Source organism: Lissotriton vulgaris, chromosome 5, assembly GCF_964263255.1.
Source record: "Lissotriton vulgaris chromosome 5, aLisVul1.2, whole genome shotgun sequence".
Lineage (NCBI taxonomy): Eukaryota > Metazoa > Chordata > Amphibia > Caudata > Salamandridae > Lissotriton > Lissotriton vulgaris.
In genome coordinates, this window is record NC_141693.1 from 607,037,753 (window position 1) to 607,065,167 (window position 27,415).

The 27,415-nt window shown below is 44.1% G+C and overlaps 1 protein-coding gene across 3 annotated transcripts in view; it reads right to left on the reverse strand.

The window, feature by feature from the left end:
• The window catches only part of IGSF21 (immunoglobin superfamily member 21), a 1,410,224-nt gene that overhangs the window by 225,063 nt on the left and 1,157,746 nt on the right, over positions 1-27,415 (reverse strand). For all 3 annotated transcript variants that reach the window (XM_086920143.1, XM_086920145.1, XM_086920144.1), the window contains exon 6: positions 20,011-20,482. In XM_086920143.1, coding sequence (XP_086776269.1) covers positions 20,011-20,482 — 472 coding nt within the window. The remainder of the gene's footprint in view (positions 1-20,010; positions 20,483-27,415) is intronic.

A 27,415-nucleotide genomic window follows, 5' to 3' on the forward strand; every position in this document is an offset into this window, starting at 1 on the left:
AACCCATCAGGGTGTGAAATGAAGGCAGAGGAGTAGAAATAATGTCTTGCTCTGAGTGGCCTGGCAGTCACAGCACAGGTGACTCTGCGTCCTGTTCAAATAGGCATTTAAGTACCAGAATGTTTTCAGACATTGCAATTGGCCATTGGATTTTCTGCTCGGTGATGCACGTTTTCTTTCAGGATTGCACTTCTCTAAGTCATCATGGCACTGTTGCTGGTACTGGACTTACAGTCTACAAGTAATGGCCACCACTACCTGTTGTATTATCTAATTCTTTCGATAAAATAAAACCAAGTATCCTGCTACCAGAACGCATTAGGTTGGCCCACAAAAGTGACGGAATGGCAACAGTGTTTGTTGTGACATAGACACCCGTTGTCCCTCTATGCTTCTTAATTATATGTATTTCACTTTCGGTAAACCAAAAAAATAAAACAGAATTGAAGGATTAATACTCTGAAGTTTAAAAAACAGAATTGAAGGATTACAATTGTGGGGCATCCTGCGTTTGCCCATCCCTGACAAAGGGAAGTTGGAATGTGGTACAAGAGCTGGTTCCCTGGCATTATTACGGTGACCCGTTGAATCCAAGTCACTGGGGCACACCAATTGCAGGATAGCTCTTTCATCTCACACATTAGTAAATTATGAAGCAGGAAACTGCTGCCCATCTGATCCCCCTAGACAGGAGGAGACTCTAATAGTGCCTTTCCTGCAAACTCTGCAGGCATACAATTGTGGCACAAAGGGGCTCCAAAGGGGGAGGCCAAGCAGGACATTTTTTTATAGTGAGAATTCAGTTGATGATCCATTCCTGTCTTTTGCCTTCTGGTAATTGTATTCTTGTTTATATCATTATTAAAATAAAGTGTACACGTACCAAAGCAGAAACAAAGAACCAGGCCTGGATGATCTGTTCATGCATCGTCTTGGAAAGGAGGAGCACTTTTGAGTCCCATCTTTAAGGCGAGAGTCTTGGCTTGCCTTCATTCCTTTATCTGATGCACCAGACTGCCTAGTTCCCAGCTCCAACCATTTGCCAGAGTAACCCGCTACTGCTGGATTGGCCTTTCGGTCAGTCTGGCGCTGCAAGATCCCAGCTTGGAAGTGGCATTGTGCGGGCTGTTTTTCTTTTTTGGTCTGCTGGGCCGTGATTGGACCAAACAGCCAACGCACTTGCCCTTTCAAGTGGGCCCATCTATCAGGGCCAAACTTTTGGACTGACCCAAAAGCCAGTCATTCACCTGTACTGGCTGCTCGGCAAGGCTTTAAGTGGGCCGGGTCTCACCGGTGCTGAGCACCAGCAGTTTTTTTAAAGGGGTCCTTGAAACGGGTCTCTAGACGTCTCTGCTTTGTGCCCTGGCACAGGCGTCCGTTTTTTTCCGGACTGCAGTGATAGCAGGCACATCGATGTGTGCGTGCTCACACTGCTCTCTTCTGACTAGTGGAGAAGTTATGGCATGATGTAATGCCAGGTGAGCCTTGTAGGGGAAGCAAATCCTTTAACCCCTTCCATGCTGATGACGGCCCCCGTCTGTCATGCATCACAGTGGGCGTGTGCCGATGACGGCTGGGGGCTGTCATGAACCCGCCCACTCATTAAAAGGGCCGCACAGGTGCAGAATCGCGGCCGCACCCAAGGGGTTAAAGAGTCATTTTCTCTCTCGATTTCCCTTCTCGTTTTGAAACTCAGGAGCAGCAACATTGTGATGGTGTCATCAAGGCTTTAAGTGTAAGCTTTCTCAATATTATATACAAGCCACAGTTGTTGCTTATTTATCTTATGCGACTAACAACCATTGACAAAGCCAATAGTAGTGACTTATAGGTATGATGTTACTTGTTGTATCCTATATTGGGATGCAATGACAGAAACAGCAAAATACAAGTCGGGCGGCACACTATTCTAAGGACAGATTTTTAGCATATGTATTTTTTAAGCCACACCCTTAATTACATTGGCCACGCCCCTTTGAGAGACTTCCCAGTTTTTTTTATCTCACTTAAAGCCCTGCTGCTCAGTACTGGTCATGAAATCTCCCCTTTCTCTAGGCAGCAGCAGATAGTGAGTCTGCAGCCTGGAAGAGGCATTCTTTTTTCCAAAACCTTCTAGGTATAAGCCCTGTATAATTAAACACAATTCTTTCTTCGCCCACCTACACCTCCACGCAGAGTCACCGACCTATTTAAACAAGTGTCTCACTTCATTAAAAGAAAGACTCCTCTCACCCTCGCCGTGCTGTCCTTACAAATCATGAGCCATTATTTTGTCAAAATGTCCCTTCCAGGAGCGACGTCAATATTTAATGAGAAACACTGCGTAGTATGGCTTCCTCAGCACTTATGAATAATTTGTGTTTGATCTCTCGGTGATGGGCTTGAGAAGCCAGTCTGCAACCTTGCACCATGGCGCCCCGTATGGGGACATCTCCGCCTCTTCAGTCTCCAAGGACACGAGGAGAACATCATAGGGAGTGCACAGTATTTCACAGTAGTGACTCCTGTCCCGCAAATCACAAAACAAACCTTTCACAGGCAGTGGTTTAGGGTGGCTGGGTGTCATTGGTGGATGACTCAAGGTTCATTTCTGCTGGGGGGCAGTAATCAGTTGGGGCCATTTAGTAGATGTTCTAGCTTAAAATATATTGGATATGACACTCTTTAGCTCCCTACCTGTGCTAGCACACTTGAGGCTGCTTAGTGTCAATAAAGGCTCCCTTGCACCATGGTGCAAGGGTGCCTGCATTATGGGCAGGATGTTTTTTGTGCAGGAAGGGATACCTTCTTATGAAAAACAATCTTAAGGGGCAATTTCTTTGTTCTATCTATCATGCAGAATGCAACACGCATAGAAAGAGTAAGAAGGAGAAACATATTTCTCATTTTATGCCATGATCAGGGTCCTGTGCTATTTTGGAGCAAACCTCGATTTATAGATTTCAGTGAATTTGGGATTGTGACAAATTCCATTTTTGGATGCATGGAAATGCCCATGCTCCACCCATAGAATACCTATCACTACAAAATGTAATGCAACTAAGTGCAAGCCACTGCAGTGTGCAGGGGCGTAACACAGGCCCCCGCAGCCCATGCGGTGCGGGGGGGCTCCTAGCTCCAAGGGGCCCCCTCAGCACTGAACTCTGGCCGGAAGAGCTCCTGATTGAGCCCTGAGGGGGCCCCCCTAAGTACCGTGCAGGGAGGTCCCCTCACTTTTCGTTACGCCAGTGGCAGTGTGTCACATTTCTTTACAAAGTAACGCAATGCAGTGCAAATTGCCTCTAGAGGGCCTTGGAAATCTTACATAAGCCTTTGCGTTGCATTGCATCACCCTGAATGATACAAAGGTTTAGCAAATCTGGGCCCTGGTTCAAAACTCACTTTAAGTACAGTCAAAAGAAAAAACTAATTGTTTACTAGAACCGAGCTTCCCCTGCCAAAGAGGGAAGTTAAAAGACTAATCACTAGCTACTTTTCTCAAATATTCTGCGGTATAGCAGTGCTTAATTTGTGCCAGTGATTGCTGGCAGGCACCAACCGCACCCATTTCTGGTGAATGGATTGTATTTCTCATCATTATATTTTTACCCTGAGAAAGAGAGAAAGGGTAAAATACATGAGAAAAAACAAATAGGAACACAAAATAGAAAAACTGTGACAAAGAGAAAGAATGGATAAAAAACATTAGACTAAGAGAAAGATTTAAGACGTGTAGAGTGGTGGAAGAAAGAGGTATGTAGTGGAATCAAGACAAATCAAACTTGGCACTTGGCAATACTGGTATAGAACAGCACCAGCGACACACTTATATTTCTTTATTTCTTTACAAATTAAGCGCTTTAGCACCCAGTCTTTAAGAGGCTTTTTAACATAACATTTGTCAATGGTACTTTTCTATTCAAATCTGATGACTATTTCGCAGAGGTCAAAGTAGGCAGGATCTTAGGGCATGAAGTGCCCATACTTTATTCATTTGATAAAAACAATTCCCCTACTTGTCTTAAAAAAAGACAATCATCCCAGACAGTACATTTCTAAAGTTGAGACGCCTCAGCTGAAGTGGATGGGAGGGAGTCTCTTGTGCTGTGAAGCCGAGGGAGGGACAGACAGCTAAACAAGAAACCAGCCTTCTTGCTAGGATGTCTGCTGCCTGAAAGAAATGTAAATATGAGCAAATGGTTAATCTACAAATGTAAAGGCTGCTTGGAAGTGATTTTGGCTTTAATTAATGTATGTTCACTTGAAGCTTCCTTAGGGCAAAGATAAATTATTTTTGAGTGGAATTGCAAGGGTGTTGCCAACTGACCTGCAGAGTGCATGCTTTTAATAGACACTTATAAAAAATGTTTGCCCTGGCTTTATCCTGAATATTACTAAAATCTGCATTTTAGAAGCACTTTTATTGACTCTTATACGTAAATATTTTTGTGCATTTTGTGGAAGCTATAGCATATTAATTTCTATCTAATACTATCTTATCTCATCTACCTTATATTCAAGGCCACTGGAATTATGCAATAAGGGAGGGCCAAATTAAATGGCTGGATTGAGTAACTTATACGTCAAGAAAAGGCCAATTATGCGGCACATTGTGTGCTAGTATTACTTTAATTTTTTGGGCATTTATAAACGTGTGATAGTTTGGGCATTAGGTGCACCTCATTAATACCAATTTGACACCCAGATATAACAATAAGCTACAGAATGGTGACCAATCAAACTTTGCAAAGTGCCTTCCACTGCGAGGCAGCATGTGTCACTGCGTTCTTAGTCACTTCTGAACCATTTGAGCTATTAACAAACATTTTTTTTGTAGAAATCTGCAGATTGTGCATTAGATGATGGATTATATGTCAAATGCAGCAAATATATAATTATGCAAAAATTGAGCGCAAACGCATAGAACCTGTGACCCTGCATATACTGCATATAATGTACACCTAAGATAATGACTTAGGTGTTCACAGTGCTTTCAGTCACAGGCTGGGAACTCATAAAACTAACACACATATCACTTTTTGCCACTGCACCAACCAGAATTAGATTCTGTGGGCCTGTTCCATACAAAAACGTGCAGTAGTCACATTAACCAATGGAGATTTCATAACATAAAATAGCGCATCTCTCACTGACTAGTTTAACCTGAATGTATTTTTTATTTAAGGTGTGCGTTATTTATATGCCGTTACCTCAAGGTGAAAGACCAACAAATAAGTAAATAATATTGTGATCTTTTTAGCCACGCCTTTGATCCTGCCCCTCCGCTCACTGAACCCACCCCATCATACTCAGGACCACAGTTTCCATACATTTTTCAAGGCACTTATACTTCCTCTGTTTTGTAATAGATCAGGAATTTCACTACCAGTATGTCCCCCAAAAAGGAATGTGGCCTAACGGCTAGGGCGGTCGACATCGGAAATAGGGGAACCGGGTTCGAGTCTCTGCAGGGACCCTCAACATTCTGTGATTCTGGCCAAATCACTTAATCTCCCCCATGCCTAACAAAAATGAATGTGTCTGTCTGTAACAAAACTGGTGCTCATGTAAAACGCTCTGATACCTTCGGGTCTAATTTGTGCTATATAAAACTCCACAAAAAAAAGTGCTTCCAATCTGTGGCAGTTGGTACTTCATTCCAACATGGTGCTTGTTGGATAGTTGCTTCTTACTGAGCATCAAGATGAGTTAATTTTACATTTTTGTTTGTGCTTCACTTCCACTATATCATCCCACCGAGTCAATTGCATTTTCAAAGCCAACACCCAATCAATCAATCAATGCATTTATAGAGCTTGCTATTCACCCGTGGGGGTCTCAAGGTGATGGGCGGGGCGCTACTGCTCGAAGAGCCAGGTCTTGAGGCGTTTCCTGAAGGGTGAGATGGTCTTGGGTCAGTCGTAGGTGTTTGGGGAGGGTGTTCCAGGTCTTTGCTGCCAGGTAGGGGAATGATCTTCCTCCGGTGGTGGTTCTGCGAATCCGTGGGACAGTGGCGAGGGCGAGGCTGGTGGAGTGGAGCTGGCGGGTGGGGGTGTAGAACGAGAGGCGGGTGTTGAGGTATTCGGGCCCATGTTGTGGAGCGCCTTGTGTGCGTGGGTGAGCAGCCTGAACGTGATCCTTTTGTTGACGGGGAGCCAGTGGAGGTTTCTCAGGTGGGCGGATATGTGGCTGTGGCAAGGGATGTTGAGGATGAGTCGTGCAGAAGTGTTCTGTATGCGCTGGAGACGATTCTGAAGATTGGCAGTGGTTCCTGCGTATAGCGCGTTCCCGTAGTCCAGTAGGCTGGTGACAAAGGCCTGGTGACACCCTTGCTAGGATCATACAACCCACCTAGGTGGTTATATAGACCAAGGAGCCTTGGCCACCACAATGGTGTTTCAGACATTGCTCATCTTTAGATGCATACAGACTCACCACTGGTATGTTGATATTTAACAAATATGAAACTCAGAGATAGTTTGGACGAGCCCAGCATTGCCTTTAGGAGAACTCCAACTGGACCTTACACTTTGAGGCAATACGGTTATATTTCACCATACTGACCCCAATTTCATTGGAGACACTACACCACAAAAATTATATTGTGGGAGACTACATCAAAAGGCAGACTTGTACATTATTTTTTCTACCTTGCCATCAACCACCACGACTCTAACCTTACGCCAAATAACGTTGAATTTGTATCTATTGTTTTTTAAGTATTACTTTTTAACCTTTCCGTTTAAGTCTGAGTTTAGTCTGTATTTGGATTGTTTTATTTTTTATTTTTATTTTTCTAACATTCCCCTCTAAAAGAATTTGTATATGATAACGTGAAAATGTGCCCCTTCGGCGATCTGCTACTTTGGACAATGAGTTTGCCTGGTGGCGTGGGATGTGAAACTTCAACATATTAGTTTCTTAAGATTTTGACAACTGCTTCTGTGAGCAAGAGAGCTCATCTGGCTGTACAGCGAGGCAGTGTTTTTAATGGCCGTGGTTGAGCATTTGTAACCTGTGTTTTAACTAGCTTTCTTGACACTTTATTCTCGCCAGAGCCATGGTGGACTCACACGTGGGGTCACTTGGCTGTGGTGAATGAGAAATGACAATCTCTGTCACCTCCAATTGAAAAACTAGTCTCACTTATGAGTCTCACACCCTGGAACTACCTCTTTGTCACTCAGACCCAGTTGTCTCATAGGCTTGCTTGTGGTCTCAAAGAGGGCGTTTATCTGAAGATTCATCCACTTTTGATGCACAGTGGTAGAGGTTAGCACCAGGGCTTTAAGTGGGATGAAGAAAACTGGGGGGTCTCTCAAAGGGGCGTGGTCAATGTAATGATGGGCGTGGCTTAAACACTTAAGCTAAAAATCTGTGCTTAGCATAGTGTGCCACCCGACTTGTAGTTTGCTGTTTCTGTCATTGCATCCAGATATATGATACAACAAGTAACATCATACCTCCAACAAGGCAGGTACTCTCCCCTCTTCAATGGGGAGAGGAGTTGGCCTAACAGCTCGTGAGGTCGACCTCGAATCTGGGGGACTGGGTTTGAGTCTCAGCAATGATGCTGAATATCCTGTGATTCTGGGCAAATCACTTAATCTCCCCGTGCCTAACAAAAATGAATGTGTCCTCATGTAATGGAACTAGTGCTATGTACAGCTTTCTGATATCCGATTTGGGTCAAGTTTGCGCTACATAAAACTGTGTTAAGAAAAAAAAAAGTCAGGACTATTGGCTATGTCAATGGTTGTTAATTGCATAAGATAAATAAGCAGCAACTATGACTTGTATATAATATTGAAAACGTTTCCACCTAAAGCCCTGGTGACACCACGACAATGTTGCTGCCACTGAGTTTCAAAAACAAAAGGGAAATCCAGAGAGAAAAATGACTCTCCTTAAAGGATGACTCTTGTTAAAGGATTTCCCTTCCCCTACAACGCTCACCTAGCATGATATCAAGCCACGACTTCCAGTGAGAAGTGAGTAGTGTGAGCACGGCCCACTTCGATGAGCAGGGCCGGACTGGGAACCAGAACCGGCCCTGGCAAAGTGCTCGGCCGCCCCCCCTCCGGGAGGAGGAGGGGGAGGGGGGTCCGACCGCGCTCTGTGCCAGGGCCGGTTTTCGGCCGTTTTTGTTACAGGGCCGTTTCTGCAGCATAGCTGCAAAAACGGCCCTGTAACAAAAACGGCCCCCAGGGGCACAAACCCGGCCCCCAACCATGCGGCCCACCGGGGGATTTCCCGGTGCCCGCAACGGCCAGTCCGGGCCTGTCGATGAGCCTCTGTCACTGCAGTTCGGGATGGCCTGTGCCAGGGCACAAAAAAGAGCCCGATAGAGACCTGTTTCGAGGCCCCCTTTAAAAACGTGCCGGTGCTCAGCACCTGTGAGACCCGGTCCACTTAAAGCCCTGGTTATCACTGCTGTTAGCTCCAGGTCTCCCACTTCACACAGGGTGGGAGAGTCCTAGTGTTAAACAGCCGGGCCCCTTTCTTTCCTCCCCTTCACGTCTCATTTTGCAGTAAATGAGGCCGGAAGTGTTGCATTTACGGGAGGCTCTCACCTGGCGCCGCATTACTGCCGGGCTCTCTTCAAACAAGAAACACATTAAAGCGCGATGCTTTGTAAACCAAAGCGATGGAGGCGAGCGATCTACATACAAAGCCCATTAGAGGCCCGTTACCTCCATCACGGCTGGCAGCTCAGACTGCGCGCCCGCCGCAGACCCAGAGATGGATGCAGCTTGTGGGGAGCCCAGGCAGCCCCCTTCCCGCGTGGGCAGCAGCTGCCACCGGCGTGCCAGCCTCCAATCAACGCCGAGCTGCAACGGTGGTCGGTTCTGCAAGGGGGGTGAAGGGTGTTTTCTAGTGCGCACCATGCACTGCCGAGGACCAGCTACAACCAGAGAGTGGGGCATCCAGGCCTCCCTCCACAGCATGACGTCACCCCCATGGAGTGCTTACTTTGTGCCGGTGGTTACAGGTGGTGAGCACCAGCACTTATTTGTCATTATTTTGGACTTCTTTTCCATCCTCAGAATTTTAACCAGAGCAAAAGAGAAAATCAGAAACGTTAGAAAGAAGGAGGAAGATAGGATACCTAAAAACTGAAATAAAGAGACAGAAGTGTAGGGCGGCGGAAGAAAGGTGCATGAGGGAGAATGAAGACTAAGCAGCTGTGGTATCGGGCAGCACGTGGCGTGGACTCCGTAGTGCCATTGGAGGGCCTCTAATACAAATTCAGGGCCCATTCACTTTTTGTTTACAAATTAGGAGGTGACCAAATATGAGAATGGAGGTAAGGCCGACACGCCCAGGAGCTAAAGTACAGTTTGCCTGCCTCTCTCTGGTCAGAATACAGGGTGGTTAATCTACAGTATTTTTATTTATGTGCTTTTGAAGGTAGTTTGTCATCTGCGATGAAGCTCTGCACTATCTTATTTATTTATATCCAAGGGTAAGGTTCCTAGTTGGTTTTCGGTTATAGAGCCAGTGTAAGCCTCAGTGCTGCTTGTGATGAGGTCTGTGAGTAGGAAAGCAGACTTGTGTGTTTATTTCAAGGAAGTGATTGGAGAGTCCGTTTTGTGGCTGTGTTTGCAGATTTTTTTAGGATTGGTTGAGACGTCTTTTAAATTTTTTTATTTTTAGTAGATTTCTGGATAAAGCTGCGTGATTTTAGTTCAAGCCTTATCGTCTAAGTTCTTTATTTTAGAGTTCAAAGTAGACGTGAAGTTGAGTAGGGGCCAAAATGCAGCCTCGAGGCACCTCACCTGAGGGAGGCATGGGTGACATGGATGCAGAAGAGTATTTGTCTATCTTTACGTAGCTGGATCTGTCGTTAAGGGAGGATGGGATCCTGTAAATCAGTGCTTTCCAAAGTGTGTGTCGCGACACATTACTGTGTCGCCTCCCAGGTGTGGGTGTCTCGCGCAATGATGACATCTGAGGGCATATTAGGACGAATGCTCTCTTGGGCATTTGCATTCAGTGAGGCAGTGACGTAAGCTACATTTTCGAAATGTTAAAACTGTTTAGGGCCTACTCTACGTAGCGACCTCAGAGGCCCCGGTAGCCGCCATTATCTCCTCCATTGTTTATAGCAAGATCGATACCAACAGGTGTGCAGTCTCACGCTCGTGATTTGCTGTCTGGTCTTAATTTGTGGAATGATGAATAATTGCTAAGCTCACCTTGTAAAATTTGCCTTACCTTTTTAGATAGATAGAATGCCCTAGCCCACCCGTTGGTCTAAGGTGTTAATAGCTGTCAAGCGGACGGCCGTATTCACGCCTCTGGAAGGGGCAGCACCACAATGCAGCATTCGACTTTGACTAAGACTTAAGTGTATCGTCAATTACGTTTGAGCTGCAATGAATCTGCTGCATTCTTCACTGACACCAGAGTGATTAGAGTTCGGAAGAGTATTTTTATTAATGTTTTTTTTTAAATTGGACATGTACTACGATGCCGAAAGATTTGTGTAGGAAGGAAGACATGTGATAGGTCTTCAGTTTTTTAGTTAATTGATACCTGCAGTGCTTAATATGAGACGGTGTGGCCCAATGGCACTCCTTTTTGGGGACTGGCAATTATCTTTCCTCATCAGACATTGACCCAGAGCAAAAGAGAGAAAAACACAAAAGGAGGAAAAGGGAAGGGAGAGAGAGATGGGGAAACAGAGGCAAAGCAACTAGGCAGTGATGAAAAAGAATCAGAAAGATTGAAATAAAGGGGCAAGGAGTGTATGGTGGTAGGAGACAAAGGCATGCAGTGGAATCAAGACTATGCGGCCTTGGTATTCGGCAATTGTAACATTAGTCAGCTCCGGCTTTGGGCTTCTAAGAAAAACTTTAGGCACCCTCACATATTTGTTTACAGTTAAAACACTGTACATCTTCTGTGGGTGTATTTCATTGGTCAGAAGGAGCACATTCTGCTGTGAAGGTGCCAAAGGGCACCAAGCTTCACTGGCATGGTGAAAAAGAGGCCCTGCCTTCAAAACAAAATCATCCACTTTGATGCAGACTTTTAGAAACACTTTACAACCCCCCTTCTCTTCTGTGACCTGCATGAGAGTACTTTGAGGGTCCAATTGGGACGTGATTCCGCACTCCTTTTTGAATTAGGTGTCAGTAATGTACATTAAGCTTTCTTGTGGGTCACTGGTGCGTAGGTAGGTTACCCTACTGAGCTGTTAGGGTACGTCCAATGTGTGTAGCCTGTGTAGTTCCTGGCAATCAAGAATCACTCCTGCCTCGCACTCCTTTGAGGGTGCCATTCTCATATGGACCAGCTCCATCCACAAAGGACTGCTCTGGGAGATCAGAGTAGCAAGGTTATTTACAAGTATGTATGTATGTATATAATTTATATAGTGGAAGTAAATCGCCACCGCAAACCGGGCTCCAACCCGAGAAAACAATGACGAAAAGCAGACCCAAATTTCGTGCTTCACGCAGGGTGTTTTATTTCTTCAGTCAGCCCGCCGCCATAACGCGTTTCGCTTCCAACGAAGCTTGATCACATGTCGATGCAGACTTTTAGAAACACTTTACAACCCCCCTTCTCTTCTGTGACCCGCATGAGAGTACTTTGAGGGTGCCATTCTCATATGGACCAGAACCCCCCCACAAAGGACTGTTCTAGGAGATCAGAGTAGCAAGGTTATATACAAGTATGTATGTATGTATATTCTTTATATAGTATATACACAGTATGTATGTGTATATACTATTTATAGTATATACATACTGTGTATATTAACTTGCTGCTCTGATCCCCAAAAGCAGCCATTACCCCCTTTGAGACGAGATAACCACTTTGAGACAGGATACTGACTGCGTGCCACAGATATTGTCTGGTCCAATAGTGGACTTTAATAGAACATTCTTTGGCACTGTCCATGTAGCTGAACTGTCACAGATTGGCATTGCCCCCTACAGTTACATTGCTCAATTAGAATAACATCGGTTGTTGTTTCCTAATCTAATTCTGTTTTTTATTTCCTTTAAAAATTACATCTTTCAATACACTGTCTTATTTGTGGTCTTTGGTATTTGTTACAACCTGTCAATCCATTCTTCACACAGCATAGGCCTTGATTGATTGGTTGTGCTACAGCAGATGATCCACGGATGCTACAGATTCTTCGTCTGACTTCTGTGTTCTTAGTATCCAGTAAACACTCAAAGGGTGATGGGAGAAATGCTTGCCAGAAGTTTATCCACTGTCAATCTCTCTGGGTATCATTCCAATCCATCGATCTTTTACCCACCTCAGATCAACCCACACATATGCAAATCAGTCTTTGACATGCTCCATTAGGAACAGTTCTGCCCCAACTGCCAAGCAAGGTACTCCCTGAACCAGAACAAAAGTCACCAAAGACCTGCTTGATTGTGTCTTTTTAGTTGGGTGTAGCTTTGTTCCAATGGCACAGTGAGCAAGGAACCCACGTCCGGGCATAGCCTTGGTCACTTAGGGTGATGCATGAAACACAGAACTTGCAATACGTCTCACCACTGCCAATCACTGAGAGTAGAATTCCGACCCATTGTCCTTTTATCTACCATGCCACCTCAGATTAGATCTAGCCATATGCAAATCAATCTTGGTCCAGCTCCAATAGGGAAAGTCTGGCCCGAACTGGCAATCAGTTTGTATTTGGTTGGTATGCAGGCTGGTAGGCAGTGCATGAATAACATCTCCAGGACTTTTAGATGTTCTGTCTATAGTAACTGAATTTTGGGAAATGTCTGATGCAAGTGATTAGGGCTTGACCTTCCACCCTCAACACTCATCACTCTTTAACTAATGACAGAAACAAACAGCTCCACCAAGCGGGGACATTGGCTCTCGTCCCAGATCTTAGTCCTATTATTACTATTACTTCTAAGTCTCTGCCTGTGAATATCATTTGCTTCCTTGGAAAAGTCCCAATCTGCGGGAAATGTGGGTGTTGTGACACCTGTGGCTTTGGGGTGATGCTGGGCAGGTATTTGCAGGGGTCCTCAGATTGCTGGAGATCACATTGATGATGGGGAGCATTTGATGCTCCCCGTCAGTCAAAGAAGGTCATGTGATGTTTCTTGAAAGTAGGTGTTGGACTTGCACTAGAAGACAGAGTGGGCCTATGTTCCCAGCACCAATGATCGCTTTGAAGGTATGTAATGTTCTCCATCCGATAGCATGTGTCAGACTCAACTAGTGTTTCATTTGTATAAATCTGAGTGCCGGGCCCCAAGGTATTTCTCAGGAGGCCTTTGTGGCTGGCACTACCCACTGTCCCAGCCAGCAATGCCAAATACTGTTCATCACTCAAAACAAGTGTGACATTTTGACTATTTCAGGACACCTAAAAGTGGAAATATGTCCTGGACCCATTGCATTTTTCTTAAGTACATTGAATTTGCTGTTCATGAGCCCTGCTCAAAAATATACAGTCAGTGCCACCACATGGTCCGCTGTCATAAATAAGCGGCGGTGTTTACAAATAAGGGTCGCTGCTAAGCATCGGCAAACCCTGCCATAAATTAAACACTGGACTCACCCCTATTTAAAGAGGGTGCCTTTTGTACAGGCATCCACATTCGTTTGAAATGAGCAGTGAGCTTTATCGCAGGATTGTGATTGCTGCCCTTGGGGTAAGGGACTCTCGTGCCTCAACTCAGAGATCAGCTTTTTGTACTGTGGATCAGTGATGAGGTCAGACTGTACTAACAGAAAGGAAAGCATTAGCCTCTTCGATGCCGGGGGCCGTCCAACGTCATGGTGCTCGTGTGCGAACTGCGCACGCGTCAAATTCTGCCGCACCGTGGCGGAATTTGCGCCACGTCGAAGAGGTTAAAGTGTAATTCCTGTGCGCACTGCACCTGTCTAATGTGTGCTGGGACTTCCTGACATCATGGAATGCAAAATAAGAAATTAACATACATTGTACACACTTGAATTCCAAATGATGAATTAAAGTTGCTTTGATATAAAATTAAACTCAGGACATCACATTTTTTTAAGATCTTGTTAGACTTCGATGAAACACAAATACTGCCCATGAAATGACACGTCAAGTCACTTGCAGTGCACAGGAGGACTACACTTGGGCCAGGTGCAGCACATCAGGATGTGTTCTTTTAAGAGTCCTTGGACACAGAAATCACCCCAGTTGCACACTACTAACAGATCTAAATTTGAAATAAAAGACTACTACAGCTTGAATTATACCACAACACAGAAGTATATATACCAGTAGCCGATTTGTATGTCTCTAACAGAAAGGAGGGAAGGAGCCAGTGGTGCTCGAACAATTGTGGGGGTGCTGGCAACAATATGGATTTTGAAAAATCCAAGAATCACACAAAGAACATGTACAGCACATGAGTCCCGCCCATTCGGCAGGAGAGTGGTAAGGGTGTTTGCATCCAGTAATGTGTTTTGGAATACCCTGCCACAAACATGCTACTAAAGCACTGTGTGGTAGATAGAACACAGTCCTTTACATACAGCCGATTATCCATTGTCCTTGCCACAAAAGTCACACTGACATGGAGTTTTATTGCTAAAACCATACAGCGCACAAAGGATAATGCGTGGAAATCGTTTTTCAGCAAATATGTACCATTTGCGTATCACCAAGTAAAGTGTATCGATATGTTTTGAACCTATTAAAATCTGCTTTCCTAGCTGCTGATATATTTTAAAATATCTGTACAGTTATTTTATAGGAATCTAAATGCTGTGTTAGAAAAAAATGACATCCTAAGCTTTTCTTATCACACTCCCTGAGCCCCAACAACATTACCAGATAGTTCACTTTAGAAAATCCTCTAACTTTGCGGTAAGAGAAAGAAAAGTATACACCAATCTACGTGTAAAAAAGAATAAGCAGCAATTTGGCAGAAGACATAGCCGGACATTTAACCTGCCTTTGAATTCACAGTAAATATAACGAGATAACAACAAAAGTTAAAGGCATCTTTATTGCTCATTCACCTTTTGAACTCCAGCTTCGTTTATATGAGGGGCTGCAACACCCCCTGCAGCCCTCCTTCCAATGCCTGTAGCACAAGCTCTCCACCACAACTTTGGAAGCCACTATGGTGACTCCTCTTGTCTTCACAAACTTTTATGATGCAGAGCGCAATCTCTGACTGTTCCTCCCCATCTTTACTTTGAGGACGTCAGTTGATTTTAAAAGATATACTGAGGTCTGTGCTTAAGGTATTCCTGGTTTGCCTCAATGAAATGCATTCCTCAAGAGGAAATCTAATACACCATTTGACGTGCTTGAGCAGATGAAGACAGGAAAGGGGAGAGGAGATAGGGAGCAAAGACATAGCCTGGCTTGTAGCCAAGAAGTGTGACAAAGAAAAAAAAGCAGACAAGCTTTCTGCCTCTACGCACTGAGGATCTGGAATAATATCCTTCCACAGATCAGGCTTGCATCATCACTCCACCAATTCAGGATTGAGCTAAGGACACACCGGTGCAATAAACGACTCATTGATTGCTAAGAGGGTCCTTTCCACTCCTCAGGCTCCTGGCACAGCACCAGAAATGTCAGTTTCCCTCCAATGCTATAGTATACAGTCTGCGAACTTCCATACCCTCTTCTGGCATGGTTCCTGTCTGTGTTTATAGCTACGTACAGTGCTTCATTGTTCTCCAGCTAGGTTTGCAGTATAGACATACCACAACATACAAACAAACACAGCCCATGCAGGTAAGACCGGTGAGGCCGGCTGGGTAGGGGAGGGGGATTCGACAGAAGATCTCGAGGGAAAATTAAATAAATAATGATTTTTCCCTCATCGTTGTCTGTCGAAATCCCCACACCCGGCCCCACCTCCCCACTGCTCTTAACCTGCACGGGCCGCGTCCGCATACAAACACATAGGGATATACATAAAGCAAAGAAAGGCAGCTCAGATACAATCAAAATGATGCGCGGTTTGCATGTTTTCCTCCACAGACACAAGCAAGAAATGAAAGGTGTATCGAGCAAAGAAAAGGATGAGAGAGGCATGATAGAGACATTGAAACTCCTAGCTAAACTAAACACAAGAGGCAGCAGAATACAGAGCTCGGCTTCCAGAAGTGGCGCAGACAAAGCTGCAAATTAATTCAAATATCCCCTGGGCAGAAACAGAGAGACAACAACACTGAGCAAGCACATTGTACACGTGGAAGATCAGATGGCTTCTGTAAATAAGAAGCAGGAAGGGAAAGGAGAGGCTGGGAGCACCTGCTGTTCCTTATCCCCCAATTCTACATTTCTGTGAGTGAGAGGACCTTCTACCAGCACCAGGACTGCACTGAAGGCTTCGTGTCTGGGAGCTACAGTTAATTGCTTACTGTAATGAAGAGTACTCACCCTTTCCTTGCCCTCCTTTCGGGTCTCACCTGTAGACAGATTTAGCTGCCTTTTGTCGAAAAGATCTATTGTTCCTAATATTTTAAACTATATACATATATTGGGGCTGGGGCCACCATCCTGCTCTTGATTTGATGGCTTCTTGTCTGTTTCGCTTCCATTCTGTCCTTCATATTCTTTCTTTGTGCCACCTCTGGAGCATTTCATCCTCGCCTTTTCCGACTGGATGTCTTGTGTTTCTCCCCTGCTTGCATTCAGGGAGCTACTTGTTTCTTTTGCTTTTAGCACTCCATGGGAGTGCATGCATAGTCTTCTTCTCTAGCTACAGTGATGATGCCCACCCTGCTCTCTGTGTTACTAGTGTTACTTCACCCTCCTCCCACAGCCATTCAGTTGCATCCCCTGTCCTTCTTTTTCTGGCTTTTAAATGCATATTTAGAACTTTTGCCTGCTCCTTTGCTGCTGAACCAGCCACGTGCTGCTCCTACCACTGGTGGGCATCATCTTCCACCCACAACCTCAACATGTTCCTCCATTGCTCCCTTACACCAGGATGGGTGTTTGTTTTCCCCACTGACAGGATGAGTCCCAACAGCAGTGGCATAAGACCCCCCTGCAAAATGTGAAAAGGGACCCCTGCGTCTCCCAGATCGCACAGATATTCATTGGTCTTGGGCTCGATGGGCCCGCCTTGAACGGTCGGACCACCTTGTACTGCAGGGGCCTGCTCAGGAAATCAGAGTAGCTTTCCCGAGCATTGAACTATTTAGTATTCCATGCCATTGCACCCATTCTGCAAGGCATGCAATGGCATGGCTTAGAGGGTAAGGGTTGCCCAGCAGTTTAGGGTAAACTATTCTTCTAGGGGTAGGGCCTAGACCAATAAGCATATGTTTAGCCCTTGTCTCCAACACATGATACACTAGAAAGCAGCCCAGTATAATTATCACTTGCAAAGCTTATTTCAAGTATTGCATCTCCACTTTTTGCTTTATTGTTTAATACTTCTGCGTTTCTACCCATTTCTGGTTTGTCCCTTGCGCTGACGTGTTTATTTAGCTAATTACAGTACCTTTACTCATTTCCCACACATTTCTTCTCTCATCTCTGTCCTCTTCTTCCCCCCTTCCCCTCATGTCCCATGTCCTATGTAAGGCTGTGCTAGAGTAATCTGCAGCTTCATGATATACATGGCTTCAAGGTACAATGGTGTGGAGTTAAGAATAGTAAATCTACTTTTACCTATATGTACTTACTTTGATAATATAGCGGTAGTGAACTTTATGTTCCCAGTAATGCTGCATGTTGATATTCTGCACTCATTGCTGTGATAGAACCCATGTTTGAGAGTGCTGAACTCCAAGAAATGTTACCTATCCCAGGAATAAGGGTGTCATGGGAAAAGGAATATATTACACGTTGAAGGCATGCGAGGCAAACATCTTCTTTCCAAACCCCTGCTGCTTGTGGTATAAATACCACAAAAGAGTCAGCTTGACCAATGAGCCTTTTTTAGATGACTGTGTAGTACCTGGTATAGAGCACCCAAATACGGAGGTTACGTAGAGTATGGTGTCGAAAGATCATCCTATTATGTCTAGCACTGGAACAATGAGAACTGTATTCAGCTCTGGATGTCACATCTGGAGTACTGCATCCAATACTGGAGGCTTCATCTAATGACTCATCTCCAGTTCCAGAAGGTGCATTATCAAAGCGTCGCTAACTCCGGTTAGCGATGCATTTCATGCGTTATTCATCGCCCCCCACGCTGGGGGCGATGAATAACACTAATGAGATGCAGGGTGGGCGTTCCCACGTCCAACCACATGTAAAATGTGGTTGGAGGTGGGATTGCACTATTCACAAGGCAGGCCTTGGGAGAAGGAGACCTGCGATAAATGCATCTATCGCAGGTCTCCCAACGCCTGCTTTTAGTACGTGTTAGGCATTGCTAACATGAGGGGGTGGATCATAAAGCTGAATCCACCCCCCCATATTATCAAGGAGCACATTAGCGCGTGAAAACAGCGCTTGTTTTCACGCGCTAATGCGACCTATCGACGATTTCACATCACCTGTTGGCTTTAGCATTGAGAATACGCTGCTAACAGGCGATGTGAAATCGGCGATAGATTTTTCCACGTTATCAACGTTGTGCGATATTTTTTGCACAGCGTTGATAATATGCCCCTATGTTTGTTACTAGAGGCTACTTCTGGATAATTGTGCCCTTATTCTGGAGGCCACCAATGACTAAGAGTTCAGTATTGAAGACCATGCCTGGAGTTTTGTGTCCATTACTGGTGACCGAATCTCTAAGAGGCTCAAGACAGATTAGAGGCATGTGAGCAAAGCCGGTGAGGAATGTGTAGAATGTAGACCTGCACCCACTGGAGGAAAGGAGGGTGTGGGAACATAAAAACACTGTTCTAGTTCCTAAAAGAAACAAGTACATGTCGCAGCATCTTCTGAGGTAGGGTACACAACTAGGGGCAGATTTACAATAACTGGCGCATCCCTGCATATCAGCAGGGATACGCCAGTTATTGTGCGTCATGGCTCCGCCACCAGGGATGCGCCACATTACAATGCGGCGCATCATAGGGCAAAAATGGACAGATGCGGGACGCATCTGCTGCCGTACAGGCGACGCATTGCTGGAGTTGCTTCGCAAGCGTGACGCAGCTCCAGCAAGGCGCGGGGGATGCCCTATCCTTAAAATGCTGCGTCAATCCTTACACCTGCTTCAAGCATGGCCCTAAAAGGGGCTGCATGAAATCTTGTAGATTTCACTCAGCCACTTTTAGGAGGCGTTCCTGCGCCGGAACGCCTCCCCCCCCCCCTCCCTGCGCAAGAATGCCTACATGTGGCACGGGGCTTTAAAACCTGACGCATCTCCCAGATGCGTCACGTTGTAAGTACCCCGCACCATGGCGCTGAATTTGCGCCGCCGCTGCGTCACAATGGTGGCGTAAAAGAGGCGCAAGGGGCTTATAAATCTGCCCCTTAGAACTTGAAAAGATGCGTTGAGACTGAGCGGAATGCAAGGGAAGGATTGAAAAATATTATGGTATAAAGATGGTAGTATAATATGAAATTGCTTCCAGTGAATGCAGTAGCACCTACATTTGTGTATTTAATTTGGAGAGTCTTGGGATAGACACATGGTAGTTACATCACCAAACAATTCAAAATAAAGCTGGGCACCCTATGCAGTCTCTGTGGTGAGTCCGCAGAAAACAGTCAGACCACTATCACCTGCCAGGTAGCCGCATGCTGATTTATGTGCTATCCATTTTCTCCAAGAGGCTGTTATGGATGTGGTCATGTCCCTCAGGGGCCTCAGACTTGGGACTGGCTTTGCCTTGGCAATAGGTGCTTTTCTGATGCAGATACACAGAATTGTGAATAGGGATATTTATTTTGTGTGTTTATTTAATAGCTAAGCATTGTCTCTTTCCAGTTTCCTCTACTTTCTAGCTTCTTAGATCTTACGTTTATTATTTTTCATCTTCTGACATCCAAGCTTACAATTCCTCCCAATTCTTGACTCCCAGTGATACATACAAGGCAGCGGCAATGAACGTGCATGCAATAGTGCTGTGTGAGGGAGGTGGACCATCATCCATGGAGCATAGAAAGCAGCTTACCTAGCGTAACTTCGGACTGCATGGGCATGGACAGGGCCGGATGCTTCACTTCACAGCTAAATAGTGCCTCATTGTCCACCTGGGGGTTCAGAGTCCAGGTAAGCATGGCCCGCACCTCCACGGTGCCGTCGCTCATGGGCAAGTGGGCCTGATGAAAGAAGTAGGTCGGCTCTGTGGTATGCACCCACCGCGGGAACTCACGGCTCACCACCGTCTCTGGCACAGGCTCGGTGACGGGGATAGGGGCTACTTCCCGCTCAAGGGCAAAGAAGGGGTAGGGATCCTCAGTGAAGGGCAATGGGGCACGCTCCTCCAAGTCAAGTAGAGAAAGGGAGCGTTGCATCTTGGTGTCGTCCATATCTCGATGAAGAAAATTGCGAGGCAACCGACCATCTAGGAGTCCTGCGGCAGCAAGAGGCGGCTCCACCATTGGCACCACTTCGATCAACTCGCTGTCTCTCTTGAAGTACACCTAGTAAAGCAAGCACAGGCAGAGCAAGTTACCTGTAAAATCTACCAGGATGGAGAGGTTCTACACAAAATAACATGATTGTTAACATCTAGAAACTTAAAACATGACAATATTTGTCCTTTAACTTATAGTTACGTGGTGGATACTGGAGGAGGAAAAAGATAATATTAGTGCTTGGCAGGATAGTGGGGTCGGCATCACTGCACTACGCCCTTTAGGTTGGGTATTAAGGTGATTTCCTGACAAGTGTGTTATTCATAAAAGTTGCCAGCATAGAGGCAGAGTTTGCCAGACATCGGACCAGCATCAAATCAATTAGGATTGGTAGACAGAATGCAGAAACTATCATGAAAGGCTAGGTGCAAACATCAGGAGACAGAAACCTGAATTGCTTCTTGAGACTGCAGCACTGGTAGACAAAGCTGGACTAGTAATTCTGTCACACAAACATGTTCTCAGAAGGATGTAGGCTAGGGGCTGCTTTCAGGGCAGGATGGGCTGCCATAACCCAACCATGCACCTAGGACCCCTTATAGGTGTTGCCTCCAGCAGTGTAGGACTGATTTAGATACCTCCCTGATCACATCCACCGATGACATCCAAATCCTCATCGACTGAGGAGAAACACCAGGCTGATCCTCGTTGTCCTCTAAGCAGCCTTCAACACCATATCCCACCACACTCTCAACGAAAGACTCCACCTCACTGGCTGTCAAGGGGATGCACTCAAATGAATCACCTACTTCCTCATCTGAAGAGCACAGAGTGTATGCTTATCGCCCTTCACCTCCAAACCCAAGGATATTGTCTGTGGTGTCCCCCAGGGCTTATCTTTCCGCCCCATGCTACTCAACGCATATATGACCCCACTGGCCAACATAGTCAGATCTCATGGTCTAAGTATAATATCCTACACAGACGACGACAAACTCATCATCTCACTCACTGATGACCCTACCACCACCAGAAACAACTTCACAGATGCATGAGAAGCGTCACCGACTGGATGAAGAACAACTGCCTAAAGGTGAACACAGACACGACAAAAGTACTTCTCTTTGGCAACAACAGCAACCCATGGAACGACTCCTGGTGGCCGTCAGTTTTGGGACTCGCACCAACACCCGCCGACCATGTCAGAAACCTCTGAATCATCATTGATTACAAGCTCACCATGAAATCCCAAATCAACGTTGTGTCCTCCACCTGGTTCTGTATTCTGCACATGCTACGTAAGATATCCAAATTACTACCCCTGCACACAAGATGCATAATGACACAGGACTTCATTTCCAGCCGACTGGTCTATGGCAATGCTCTCTAAGTATGAATCATCATGCACCTCCTACAGAGACTTCATACCATACAGAATACCACAGCCAGACTTATCCTCAACCTCCCCCGACAAACCCACATCACTCTCCACCTAAGGTAACTCCACTTACTCCCTGTATAGAAGAGATGCCAATTCAAGGCTCACAAGGCTCTACACAGCCAAGACCCACCTATATCAATACCCGCCTGAACTCCCTCCAATCATCGAGAAGTTTCCGCTCCCCCTTCCTATCGGCTGCCCACACCCTCGTCATATACTCAAGTAGAAGCGGAGGAGGCTCCTTCTTCTACATCACAGCAAAGACCTGGAATAGCCTCCCCACACAGCATCGGACCATCATCTCACTTCCGGAATTCCGGTGAGCCCTCAAGACCTGGCTGTTCGAATGAGCATTCCGGGACCTTCAAACGCCTGGATACCCTACTGGGTGATTAGTAGGGCTATAAAGATCCTGATTGGTTGATTTTTGCCAGGGCTTAGTTTTGCTTCTAACTTGAACCTGCTGGTAGAGAGAGAGAGAGCGGAGCCCATCACAATGAAACACTTTCATTTTTACCAATGTTTTGGTACTAGGCTTACTTTAAAGGCAAACAGGGAAGCCAGAATCTGTGGAATTATACACTCTCCTTGTCTCTGTAAGTGCCTTAGAAAACACTTTATGGCTGGATAGCATGGAGGATTGTTGCGTGACAGCCACAGTCCTATAATTTTGTGTGAGTGGCCTGGAGTGGAAAATGCACAGTACTCAAGCCAGGCTTGTCCTCAAGGAAATACTCCCTATCTGCACCTTTCCCTTCATGCCCTTCTACAACAAATACATGCCCTGAAAGAAAGACGAATATAGGATCTCTGAGCTCGCAAACCCAACCATAGGTGAGCTGGAGGCATCACCGTCTTTTAACTCTACTGGCTTTTCCTTATTCGCATCGACTGAATTTCGGGAACGGAAGCCAAGGAATGTCTAAACATACTTGCCCAAGAAAAGCCAACGGGGCCATATGTCTATTCCTGAAAGGCAAAAGGTTTGACAAATTTCTGTCATTTTGGAAATTGTAGAGATATTGCTACCGAATTCCCTTACTCAAGTAGTACAGATGTATTAGACCTGGCGTTCATCAAGACATTGTTTTTTTAATTCAAACATCGTATATGAAATATAATTCCATTGGGGGGTGTTTGAACCATCCCTTTTCCTCCATTGATCTGTTGCTGTGTCGTTCAATTTTTAATTCCACCCACTACAACATGGAGCAGTGGGCCATCCCGCTTTAGCCATTGGCCAAGTTTAATGTGAATGACTGAATACTGCCCCTTCAGTAAGTTAATCAGTCAGAAAATCTTTATTCGCTTGTGAGACACATGCATAAAAGTAGATTCACAGCCATTCATTAATCTCAACCTATACAGCGTAAAAATCCATATTCTAGAATAAAAGATAATAAAATCACCAACGCATGATTTTCCAGGAGAAAGCTACAGTTTTGGAGAAAGCTACAGTTTTGAAGAAAGCAATAACTCTAAAACAAACCTCTTTGTTTGAAGCAGTTGGAAGTGTCGATGGCTATACTACATTGTAAAAAATTCTAACTTTTTAGGTAAGTAAATAAAAACCTTGCAGAAGGCATGTAAAATTGGCCAAAACATGCTATGTAAAAGAGATTGAGTGAAATCCGCATCATATGGACAAATTTTAGATAGCAGAGCGTGTTGGAAGCCTAACGGAAAACATAATAAATAAATAATCATCCCGGCCCAGAACCTAAATAATAGCGACCTTTTCCATTTACCTAGCACCACCCTCTAATAAAATGCCATCCCATCACCTGACTTTGAAATTAAGATTTCCCCCATGGTAGGTTTCACCATTTCCGGCTCTTCCCTCTTTAGGTAAACACTCGCCAAAAACTGGGCCTTCACAACTTCCTTATCCTGGGGTCAGATTAAAAAAAAGATTGACCAAAAAAGTGGAAATAACCAAGACATTTAGGGTTCCTGAAACATATGCCAGCCATGGAATACTAAAGGCCTTATTAAGACCTTAACAGTCCTTTGTAATGTCAAGATTGGGAGTGGCCTCTGGGTTGGCACATGCCGAGAGCCATAGTGCTGCAGGGGCTCATTTAATCTGGTCTTCCAGATATCTAAAGCCCATTTACTTATGGATACTACAAGAGGAGGAAGTGATGGGGATGGATAATGCATTCCTAGGAAATAGAATTTCCTCTTTCTGTAGATTACCACAGTCAATAACGCCCCACACTCCAGCATCATAGGCTGCAATAGGGGTGCACATACTATTATCTATCTCAAAATAAGGGGTGAGGCCCAGGCCATCAATCAGCATATCACTGGGTCCGGGTGCCTTATGGTCTGGGGAAAAAACAACTGCCTCCTTAACTTCATCAACTGTGAACTAGGTCATATTAAAGCCAGAGACGTTTCAACCATCAAGAACCAAGTCCTAGTATCCAGCCTCCTCTACTCTATAAAGCCCTCAAAAGTGGTCGACTCTTCCAGCGGCATTAATATAACAGCAAAGGGGTGAGGGGGTGCCTAATTAACATGTGCGGCCCAGGCCCCAGCCCAGAATGCTCTTGGATTATTCATTTTAGCTGTGGATGCCACATACTGACAATTAGCTGCATTGACCTCCAGTTTGTGCTCCCTCGAGGATTCTTTATAAAACCTACAAGCAGTGACCACGGCAGCAGGATCCCTAGGATGTGCTGTTAGAGTAGCCCTCAATTGTCTACTAGCCCGTGAGCATTTAGAGTTAAACCATTTAGGATGGCAACGATTGCCATCAGGGTCTTCAAAAATGGCACCCTTGATATGGTCACCTAGCAACTCAAAAGACAGTGCAAGATCCATGCTCGTCACGTCATCCCTGGGACATTAAAGAAAGGTTTCTAGGTGGGCACCCAGTAGCCTGCCCAAAAGATGGCCTGGATTATCAAACCTCCAGAGAAGTTTTGCCATGAGTTATAAGGGAGAGATAACATGAGGGATTTAAGGGAAGGGGTGGATTTATGAACTAGTAAATTAAGAAAGCCTATCAAAGCATTGTGGTCGCAAAAAGAAGTGACCAACTTCTCAATGCATGATGCTATTAATCTGACTCCTTGATACAAAAATATAATCATTAGTGGTAGCATAGTCCGACCTCTGATAAGATGGTTGGTCATAAAGGCCAGCAAATTCCAATACATTAATCAGATCCAGATCTGCCCATTAACCATAATACTAAGAACCTGTTATTGCCACACCTTCGTTTATCGGCTGGAGCCACTGGACCTTAAGATATCGATTCCACATTGATTTGATATTAACATCCACTCCCAATATAACAGGCAGAGAGACCTGATCAGAGCCACCCATACCCACCAGACTGGTTAGACGACCGAACAACTGAGCATATTTGTGATTAGGGCAATTCGAAAAAATATTATTATAAAAACTAATTACATAAACCGTATTGGAATGCTGCCCCCTAAGTAAAATAATTTGGATTACAGAACTTCTTGCATCCCCCAGTTAGTGTCCAATGTCATGGAAGAGATTTCACCGGATTAAAATACCACCCTTAGCTCGCCTAGCCAACAATGGCATAAAGGGTTTAGGGTGACAGGAAAAGCCCTGGAAAGTGACCTATGTGTTCTCGCAGGTCTCCTGGAAGAAACAAATATCAAAAATGTTCATGAGTGCAATCAAGTCAAGGGACTGGAGCTTAGACCTCAGCCATGCTAGATTCCAGGAGAAAATGGACATAGTTATTAGTTTTTGTATTAATACCAGTTCCCATAGATTTACATGAGCCTGAGGTGTGCCATTCGGTCAATTCTTGGATTACATGACTGCAAGATGTCTCAAGGCAGTCAACAATAGATCAGATGGAAAGCGGTTGGAATCCGTTGGCCAAGGGGAGGATATGTCAAATAAGGTGCTTAAAAATCTCCAGATTTCTTGAACATTCATGAGGCACCAGGTGGTTTAAACGTGGAGAAGATGCGGGCCTAAAAAAAACCCTAAGGTAACGGTGGTAATTAACCTACCCTGTAAAATCCAACGTTTTGAAAAAAATAACATATTATTCACAATAGCTGGGTGGTGCACAGACATAATATCGAGTCAAAATATCGTTTGGACATAATATTGTGTATTTAATATCGAGTGGACAAAATATCGACAGGACAGAATATCGACTACAAAAATATCGTTTTTAAGGTAAGTGAAGTAATATCGACTGTAAAAAATATAGATAGTTAAAATATTGTAGTATATAATATAGATAGTACAATATATCGAATTTTTTATAATATATAATTTTTTATAGTGTATTTTTATGTTATCATATGTGTGAACATTGTGTATTTATGTTATAAATAATTATATTTAACGAATTTTGTTTTAATAATTTTTGCGTAATTTTAATCTGTAGCCGGTTGTGGGTTTATAGGGGAATAGGGTGGGAAGTAATTTAATTATAATTAATTAAATATGTAAATGTATTCATTTATAGTAATTAGTAATTAATTGCTAATTATTTATATTTGTTAATTAAATAAAATAAAATTGTTAAATAATTTAGAGTAATAGATTAATTGTTAATTATGTAAATTAAACTAATTTAATTCTGTAGCGGGTTGTGGGTTTATAGGGGAATAGGGTGGGAAGTAATTTATTTATAATTAATTAAATATGTACTTTTATTTATTGATAGTAAATAGTAATTAATTGTTAATTAATTTATAAATGTTAATTAATTAATTTTAAATTGTTAATTAATTTTTAATAATTGATTAATTGGTAATTATGTAGATGTAACAAATTTAATTTATGTAGCGGGTAGTGGGTTTATAGGGGCATACGGTGGAAAATAAATTATTAATTATTAATTAAATAATAAAACAAATTACAATTTATTTATTTGGAAATAATAGTTATATTTGTTTAAGTTATAAAATATTTATTTGTTAATGTTTAATTAATTAGTATTAATAGGTGAATAATTTAATTAATTATTGTTATTTTTTTAAATTAATTATTAATAGATAATTTTTTTAGATTTTTGAATAATATATGAATTATTTACTTTCCCTAATGTTGTATTCTCTGGAGTGGGAATAGTAATTTTAACCCCTACGCTATCCAACGCTTTCCCTACTGTTGCACCCGCTGGAGTGGGAATAGTAATTTTTACCCCTACGCTTTCCAGCGCTTTCCCTACTGTTGCACCCACTGGAGTGGGAATAGTCATTTTAACCCCTACGCTATCCAACGCTTTCCCTACTGTTGCACCCACTGGAGTGGGAATAGTAATTTTAACCCCTACGGTATCCAACGCTTTCCCTACTGTTGCACCCACTGGAGTGGGAATAGTAATTTTAACCCCTACGCTATCCAACGCTTTCCCTACTGTTGCTCCCACTGGAGTGGGAATAGTAATTTTAACCCCTACGCTATCCAACGCTTTCCCTACTGTTGCACCCACTGGAGTGGGAATAGTAATTTTTACCCCTACGCTATCCAACGCTTTCCCTACTGTTGCACCCACTGGAGTGGGAATAGTAATTTTTACCCCTACGCTATCCAACGCT